The sequence below is a fragment of the Amphiura filiformis genome, chromosome 1 (assembly GCF_039555335.1).
Source record: "Amphiura filiformis chromosome 1, Afil_fr2py, whole genome shotgun sequence".
Lineage (NCBI taxonomy): Eukaryota > Metazoa > Echinodermata > Ophiuroidea > Amphilepidida > Amphiuridae > Amphiura > Amphiura filiformis.
Genome location: NC_092628.1, coordinates 81,416,649 through 81,426,245, shown reverse-complemented (window position 1 = coordinate 81,426,245; position 9,597 = coordinate 81,416,649). Strand labels below are relative to the sequence as shown.

The window sequence follows — 9,597 nt, the reverse complement described above, 5'->3', positions numbered from 1 at the left end:
AGTACAAATGTGCACGAAGTAAAATATGGTGGAAATGTTAAACAAAGTCGCGCGAAGCGTGAAAAATTGGCACTTTAGGCCAAATATGAGTTTACTTTGGTCAGAAACCCACATAGGGTACCTGCAGGTAATATGGGACCATTAAGGACGTTTAGCTTATTTGCATAAAAACTAAAGAAGATATGCCCACAAGAGATTGTTATGATGAACAACCTGTCCTTTAAGATTAATAAAACAGGCAATGTTACCTTGTTTTTATGTTTGTTTGGACGCTATGACGTCAAAATGACGTCATCGTCAAAAGTGTCCCATATTACCTGCATGTGCAGGTAATATGGGACACTGTGTTATCTCTATGGTGAAAATCAAAAGTTCAGAAAATCACTCTTTTGTTCTAAAAACATTTTTGTTACATGATTTTGAATGTTAAATGCAAATTTCTACAAGAAAATTCAATTTTCTAAATAGTTTTGCTTTTCGCATTGACAATGCACACAATTTCATATGTGTCCCATATTACCTGCACCCATTCAGTTGAAAATCAGAGAAAATAATCATTTATAAAAGGAAAGTGCCACTTGTCAGTGGAATTTTACCTGCTGATAAGCTTAACCCATCACCTAAAGATCATAAAAATGACAAATGCCCCTCAGTATATACCAGAGTTTTTGGATACACAATCATAAAATGTGACGTCATTGATTTTATATCAGGCCAAAAAAACGACATAATTTTTTGGGCAATTTCACTCTTTTTGGCATTGATTTCCAAGAGTTTGATACACAGACTCCAAAACTGCATTTCTAGAAGCACAATTGATGTCTCTAAACACTTAACAAATCAACTTAAAGTGTTTACCTTCTCTAAGCTACTTTTTGTTAAAATGAAAACAGGTGTCCCATATTACCTGCTGTCCCATATTACCTGCAGCTACCCTACAGGCATCAACATTAGGGAATGATTGTATGGACCATGCATCTACCCTATCAAAATATTGGGGGGATTTATACCCCACACCCGGGTCGGATCTCTACGCCTCTGAGCTCCTCTGGTCGCAACGCGTTGTATGTTAATTAAGTCAGTTGCATTGTATATGATATGCCGGGTTTTTGATTATAAATTGGCACGATAAAATTATATGAAGGGGGGGGGGTCTTAAGGTTGGAAATATTTCAAACTGAAAGCCATAATCAGGAGCGTAGACGGGAGGTATAATCGCCCCCTATGATCACTAAAAGCCGAAAACTGTCCACTTTGCGAGCGTAGCGAGCGAAAAAACCCGTTTTTTATGCTTTTTCAGTCAGAAAAGGACAAAATTTGCCCATTCGCGAGTGTAGCGAGCGAAAAAACTAGGTTTTTTATGAGTTGGGAGAAAAGGCAAGAGAAGCCATGTGACTTTTATGGAGTAAAATTTGCCGAAAATGGGCCCAAATTATAAAAACCAACAACTTTAAAACCTTAACCGCGTAGGTCAGCATTTCAAAAGGGGCAAGATGTCCGAAGGGGGAGTTTCCTCCTTCTATAACCATCTCCCTCCTCTCTTTCTCTCCCCTCTCTTTTCTCTCTCCTTCTTCTCTTTCTCTTTTTCCTTCCTTTTACCTCTTTTTTGAAAATCATAGGGGGGGCAATTGCCCCCCTTGCCCCCCCCTGTGGCGCCGCCCCTGGTCCCGCTATATTGTCCGGGCTGCTAGCAGCTACCTATTCACGAGCGCAATCCCACTACTGCTCCACATGGGGACTTTTGCCTGCTGCGTTTCCGCCCTGGGCCGGTTCGTCCCTCCTTAGACAACCTGGTTGTCCTAGCCTCCGCCGAGCCAACCATATCGATGCCGAGCTTAGTGCGGACGCCCGATCGCCATAGAGCAACTACCAACAGGGCTCCCGAGCTCAAACGATCCACCAACCCCGGCTTCCAAGTAGCTGGATTACAGACGCACGCCACGGCGCCCAGCCGACATCTTGAGGGAAAATTACGGTAGTGTATCCTGAACAAACTCTCCAACGTATCATTGGCTAGCTTTTCCTATACTGTATTACAGTACATATTGTGGTTAGTGCAGGGTTAGTGTACGAGACTATGGTGCGCCCTCCATATGGAAATTAGGCCAACGCAAATTAATATTTTGTTACCTCCTAGTGTAAAAATATTCCTTTTTTTTTTTTTTCTATCATGTCACTGAATACACTGATGTCAGTGCTATTTATGCTATAGCCTAGGCTTTTATAATACGCCTATATTAATTTGTTATGGTCATATTAATTTAGGGTTTTATGACCGCGAGAGCATGCAGAGCCAGAGGATTCGGAGGGTTGATATATTTAACTTGATATAGCCATAATTATATTAAAAGCCTCCTCCCAAAAGTGTAGGATAACAGGAGATAAATAACAAAAAAAATTCCTCAAAAGTAGGGGGGACACAGGCTCACACAGCCCGTGTGGACGCAGTCAGCGCGCAGACATGCGGAGCTATGCGGGAACAACCAGATATAAATGCAGATCCGACCTGGGAAGCTTTTCCTTTTTTAGGACACTTCTTGTTCAGCAGATAATTGACTGATGACGTCACTCGTCCTTCTTTTCGATTATCACGTAAGTAGAGAGGACGTGTAAAAATGAAGGGCATTTAAATCACAAAAATTATCCGTTATCTTTCAATTAATGTGATTGAAAGTCATATAGAAATAAAGTAAAAGGTCTTGCTTAAAAGATATGTGTAGAATTTTTGATGATCACGGTCAGGAATTGCGAGAAAAATGAAATAAAAAACTGGTATTTTATGGTGCGTTTAAATAAAAATGGATGGCGACTCATGTATACTGTTGTACACACATCACATTGAACAGTACACGAAGTCGATGCATGAGGTATCATGGATCATGATATGTGTACGTTTTTCTTTTGTTAAGAAGTGGAAAATGTACAGGTTGCCATAGTATGCTAAGTATTATCAGAAATCTGAAATGTGTTGAGAAAAATCCAAAATTGTGCTTTCTGCCATTGTGAATCATTGACTGTCTGCTGTCCATGTGTCGCTGATCCGATTCAGAAAGTACGTACATGACGTATGGCGATCTTTTCCTTTAGTTAGACCGTCCTCGCTAAAGTTTGTTTGGCTTATATAAGGCGGAAATCATTCGGCTTTTTGTTGCTGCGCGCGTCATGCGTCAATAAAGACCCAACACATGCTCGTGTAAATTCACAAACACGAACGAACCAGCCCTCGAATTAAGGATCTGAGACTGTCTGAGTGAATGGGCACGGCAACTTTTTTAAGGCAAGTTCAAGTTGATAATTGCCTTGGATTTCACTGAAAAGGCAAGGCAGCACAGCCTGAGTGACAGCAGTTTGTAATATTTTAAGACTGAGGAGTGAGGGCATCATGGCAACTGTTGACAATTTGAGAAGGGCACCAAGGTGGCAGGCAATTTCTCAAAAGTGAAGAAAACACTCACAAACATTATGGATGATTTTATAATGAAGGGGCGGGGCTGGGGCACCGACGGCAACTTCATTAATAAAGGGCACGGCAAGTGACTGCCCTTGGGTAAAGGACATATTTTTTTGAGGGCATTACGGCAGTGGGGATGGGCACTCACCACGGCAAAATGCCATGGGTGCCGTGGAACGAACTACCCCCATTCACGCTGTACAAAGTTAGAAATAAAGGATCCAGTTAGCACGCCAGGCACCACTAAACATGCAAAGTGCATAGCATCGGATTTGTGGTGATCCCCGTTATCTTTTTTTACTGTGTCAGGCAGCAGTGTGCTGCTCATTTTATATTCATGAACCCAATACTTCACAAATACGCAGTCTTATTCGGCTGATCAGAATCGTTGGGATTGACCCAACATGGTTTTATGAATGAATTTCTGACCTTACAGGACTCGGACATATGCATATTCATTTATTTTGAGATATTCAAGATGGCTGCTCCGCCCTGGCGAAGACGGAATGAAAATCAATGGTTCCGTTCTATTGCCGTTTCAAAATGGATACCGGGGTACTCAAATTTCATTTATCTGTAATTTTGGTTATGATTTTTTGTTGGACATGGTATATTTTTTCTGACTTACTTAGCTGGAAGCTTATTTCAAGTGGTCATGATGGATTTTACTGCGGAGGCTCCAATTTTTCAACAGAGACGGACAATATACACGAGGTCAAAGTGTTTTTTGCCAAGTTTTACAAAAATTTCACCGATCCTACACACACGATTCGTCAGTTCTGTGCATGTGATGTTATGCAGTCAGTGAGTGGGGCAGTGCTAGGTGGGGCAGTGCTAGGAAATTTGCATAATTTTAACTGTAAGAAGTTTGATTGTGCATAATGCCATAAATAAAAGCGTGCGCCAGTTATGCATTACGCAATCAATGCACAACTAGCGTAAGCATTGCGATTTGCGTCCAACTGTGTGCACACCATTCTATATCAACAGTACGCATTGTTATGAGTCTTTATTTTTTCGGCCTTATATAAACTGAACAAACTTGAATATCTAAGCACAAAATTATTACTTTTGCATCAAGGGCCTGAAGGTTAAACTCAACTATAAAGGTTCAATATATTGGATGCAGGTTACTCAATCAGCAACATTATGCAACCTCAATGGACAATGACATTTTTTGAGACCTTGGCTCATTTGCAGTGCCGCCTCCTATGCTCAAGTGAAAAAATTATTATTTTGTACCACCCTTAACTTTGAACAAAATTTAAACCCATCCATTTTGCCCAGAGCAATTTGCCAATTAATTTACATTTTCATGTCAATTGTCATTTTGCATATTTGCAGCAATGGCGGACGCAGCACCAGCCGGTGGTAGAGGTGGTTTCCGTGGTGGGTTTGGAGGTGGAGAACGAGGACGGGGTAGAGGACGTGGTCGTGGCCGAGGACGGGGTCGTGGCCGAGGCCGTGGCAAAGCAGAAGACAAGGAATGGGTACCTGTAACCAAGCTTGGACGTCTTGTCAAGGACTTGAAGATCAAATCCTTAGAAGAAATCTATCTCTTTTCACTCCCAATAAAGGTATGTGGTCCACCCTGTGGCAGTGTGTGTTTATATGGGACATTGTGTACGGTACCTAATTTTAAAGGTGCCATGTGCATGTGAATAGGTGAAGTTCTTCCCCAGTCATAATTGTCAAAAAAATTTTAAAAAGAATCATCCACAGTTGGTAAGTATGTTTCAGAGCTTTCCATAAGTTGACCAACTGCTGGAAATCAACACTCATCATGGTTCTTTGTCACCTTTTAAAACAATGAAAGCACAGGTAGCACATAAAAATACTATTCGGAAATATGTGTGTACCATATCATATTTGACCTAATTGGTGCCCCTCCAAGTGACAATGTATTTAGTTGTGCCTTTTATCAATGAACCTTTTATGACTAAATAGTAAATTCCAAATAAAATTACCATGTTAAAGGCTGACGGTGACTTCATTATGAATGATGAATTTGACTTTTTGAAAAAAAGTTCTTCCTGAAAGTTTTTGGGCACTAATAATAGTTCGAATATATGTTAGCATTAAAGTACCTTGGTATTTTTTTAAGAATGGGACATGGACAATTGGACATGCATTCAACTGGTTACTGACTGGATCTTATTTGAAAAGGAATTTAACTTTAAAGTCTGGCATGCGGGGTTAGGCCATACATCATTGTGGTTCATTTGAATTTGTACATTTTTTACCTTTTAGGAGTCTGAAATCATAGATTTCTTCCTGGGAGCAGCACTGAAGGATGAAGTCCTGAAGATCATGCCTGTCCAGAAGCAGACCCGTGCCGGACAACGTACAAGGTTTAAGGTAGGTAAAACCAAGCCTTGGGAGCTTTCACACCAAAAGTTTCACAAGTTGAAGAAAGTGAACAATAATATCCGGGGGAAAATGCCCATGTGTGATTGATAGTAGCTGCACACTGAACGCATGATGCAGTTTGCCATACGTCTGCCCATCTTTAAGACGGACTAATCTAATTTTAGATGGGTATATTTAATGGATTTTACATTTGAAAACAGATGATTTTAAGCATATGTACTTGGGACTAATTCCAAAGTGACATGTAAAGGCCAAATCAGGACATATTTGAACCCAGTGACCCTTCCATGGGTATAGACAAGTTATATTTGAGGGTCAAATTTTGGTATAGATTGGACAGGTGGTTTCTGATTTCTGTCCAAGACTCTGGTTAGAAGACAACTTCAGTAGTGCAATCCTCACAACTATATAGCCGTATAAAATTAATGTTTTGGTTCTCGCCCAGAGGATTTTCATGAATTGATGAGGGAGGGAGGTGTTTTTTTTTTTTTTTTTTTTTTTTTCCAATGTAAAATTAGCATTGTCATTAGTTTTCGGTTTTTTTCAATAGTGCTCGAGGAAACGATGAGGCCCTTTTTTTTTTTCAAATGTGAGATTCTGAGGGATAAACCTCCTTTTGTACCACAAAAAGACTTGGAAGTGATGCTTGTTCTCTAATTAACTTATTTATATGTATGAAGATTTCATAAATCATTCCAAAGTCTAAAAAAATTGAAAAATCTATAAAAAAAAAAAAATCTGACAAATCCCAGAAATTGAGGAGGGAGGGACGAGAACCAAAATATTAATTTTACACGGCCTATACTGTAAAACACTTTAATTTCACAGCAACTTAATTTGGCAAATTGGCAAGAAGTCATTTTTTATGGCAATTTGAATTCACAAATTTGCCTCCTCTAGTCCTCTCGCTATGTTAAACCATTATAAATTAACTATTTAGCGGCAATTTAATTTAGCAATTGAAGGCATTAGAGAAATTAAATTGCTAGCGAAATTAAGTTGTTTTTCAATATAATTCTATTAAACTATCAATAAGTTGATCTTACATTTGTTGTCCAAGCCTTCCGACACATCTAAAAGGAAATCGCGATAAGAGCTTGTGCACACAAGCAAATTTTGTGTCGGCAAATGTAGCAACTGACATTTCATTCCTTATATGAATTTTGTACTTCATCTTACAGGCCTTTGTTGCCATCGGAGACTACAACGGTCATGTGGGTCTTGGCGTAAAGTGCTCCAAAGAAGTGGCTACCGCTATCCGAGGAGCCATCATTTTGGCGAAGCTGTCCATTGTGCCTGTGCGCAGAGGATATTGGGGTAACAAACTCGGCAAACCCCATACTGTGCCTTGTAAGGTAAGCAAAAAAAACACCACTACAGCGATCGTACATGTACATTACCCAAATTGTAAACAAATGATGATGCCATTCCCATTGCCAATTAAAAAAATACACATTATTCGGCCCAATTTTATGTCATTTTGGCCGAAATCAGATTCAGATAAGCCATTTCATACATTTTAGTAAATTTCATATAATAAATTGTGCAACGTGAAGTTTGGTGCACAATTATACAACCAAATGATGCAGATCAGCAAATAAATAAAATCTGACCAATAAATAGGCAAACTTCAGATTTTGGAACGTCAGTTTTTCTAAGAAGTTTGAATTGACTTGATTTTTTATTAACTTCTACAGGTGACAGGCAAGTGTGGCAGTGTATTGGTGCGTCTCATCCCTGCACCACGTGGTACTGGCATTGTCAGTGCTCCAGTTCCCAAAAAGCTGTTGCACATGGCTGGTATTGAAGATTGTTACACCTGTGCCAAGGGAGCCACTGCAACTCTGGGAAATTTTGGTACGTTATCAGCTGACTAGGTTCTTGGGCTTGGGGAGATTCAGTGGTGTAGCATCATAGGGGCACATGTCTCCCCTGCATTGATCTGAAAATTAAAAAATCCCACAGGAATATAAAGAATATTGCCAAAATCTGGCTTGTGCCCCACACCCCTAGGGTGACTTGCCCTACACCACTGGGTGAATGCTGTGAACGTATCGGACACATAGCACTTGCATGGATATATATCTATGTGTCGCGTTTCTTTTCTTTGAACAAGTTCATTAGGAATGTTGATTTCAATTGTGACTTTTATTTATTTTGAACAATTCCAACTAAAAACGAAGGTGATTTACTCAAGTTTTTTGAACAAGCCAGTCTGAAGAAGCCACTAGTGTAGTGGTGAAACGTCACTAAAAAGTAAAATATGAGTAAATCACCTTCGTTTTTTAGTTGGAATTGTTCAAAAAGTCACAATGTGTCACGTTAACTGTTTAAAGCACATGATGACAATATTGTTTATTCAAAACTTTGGGAGAGTTTTTTGAATTGACTAACTGCCGAGTTGATTTATCATAAACAAACAATACTATACCCAGCTTCAAGTTCAAGCGATAGATTATAAAATGATCTACATTGAAAATAGTTTGGCTTTAACTTACCTTAATTTTTCATTTTGATGTTTTTTATTGCAGCCAAGGCAACATTTGCAGCTATCATGAACACCTATAGCTACCTGACCCCAGATATGTGGAAGGACACAGTATTCACCAAGGCACCATACCAGGAGTTCACAGACCATCTGGCTAAGTCGGCCAAGAATCAACCCATGGCTGCCTCACAGCAACGAGAACAGACAACCTACTAAGTAGGTCCGTCTTTCCTTCACCAAGTATTTCATACATGCAACGTGGGTGTAGTATTTGATGAAGATGAAAATCCTTGACTCAAAATTTAGTCCGATCATGATACATGGCTCTTTCATTGAATACATTATCAACAAGCTGCTACAGAATCGTGTTTGCAAAGTATTGAATTGCGCTTGGCAGCTGAATTGATGATGTAATCAATGCAACCAATTATATAAGCAGTGAAAAGAAATTGATATCTATTGAGTTAATGTGATTTTATTAAGATGTAAGAAATTCAGCAAAAGCTGAATTTGCTATACATCATACATTATTTGCCTAACAAGACGTCGTCTTGGAAGACACAATAAAAAGAAAAAGTTGAAAAAGATGGAAACTAAAACAAAAAGTTGTCTTTTGTATCATTTGTTGTACATTTCTTTAAATTTCTATTGTTGCAGTATGTAAAATATGCAAGATGTATGAAAAGTTGCAACAACATACCTGATACATAATTGGGAAACTTGCAACATTTCAGAAAAATCTTGCAACAGTGTCCGATTCCAGACATTATTATGCTTTGAGAATCTGCCATCCTATACTTTATACACATTTTTAAAAACCAATTATTCTGGATATTGGCGACCAATTTCACCTGAACACGGAGGTCTCTGCATCAGCTTGCAGTCCACGATCACCATACATGTAGTGTATAGATATCGTAACACCGTTTAACAACCCCACTTTTAGGCGGTTACAGAATATAATCGAGAAAATTAAAATTTTGACAAAAAATCACATTTTTGACCAAAAATCACTTTTTGACTAAAATCACTTTTTTGACCAAAATCACATTTTTGACCAAAAACAGATTCTCAAAGCATAATAATGATAAAATTGAATGGATCCTTTCAGACGATACATTAAAGATATTGGTCTTGCTGTGAGTTTAAAGATATCATGCTCGCTATCGCCGCATACGATATCTTTTAAAACTCACAGCTCGACCAATATCTTTGTGTATCATGCTCAATCCATCCAATTTTATATCAAATACAGCACCAATTTTGTTTGGAATGTTTGCCATATGCA

General features: G+C 38.9%; 1 protein-coding gene across 1 annotated transcript; it reads left to right on the top strand.

Moving 5' to 3' along the window:
- Positions 1-4,766: 4,766 nt before the first annotated feature.
- LOC140154476 (small ribosomal subunit protein uS5) lies at positions 4,767-8,914 on the top strand. The gene is made up of 5 exons (XM_072177047.1): positions 4,767-5,028; positions 5,702-5,809; positions 7,003-7,176; positions 7,519-7,678; positions 8,353-8,914. Exons 1-5 carry the CDS (start codon positions 4,798-4,800, stop codon positions 8,523-8,525), a joined length of 846 nt encoding a protein of 281 aa, XP_072033148.1. The 5' UTR covers positions 4,767-4,797; the 3' UTR covers positions 8,526-8,914.
- Positions 8,915-9,597: the final 683 nt, after the last annotated feature.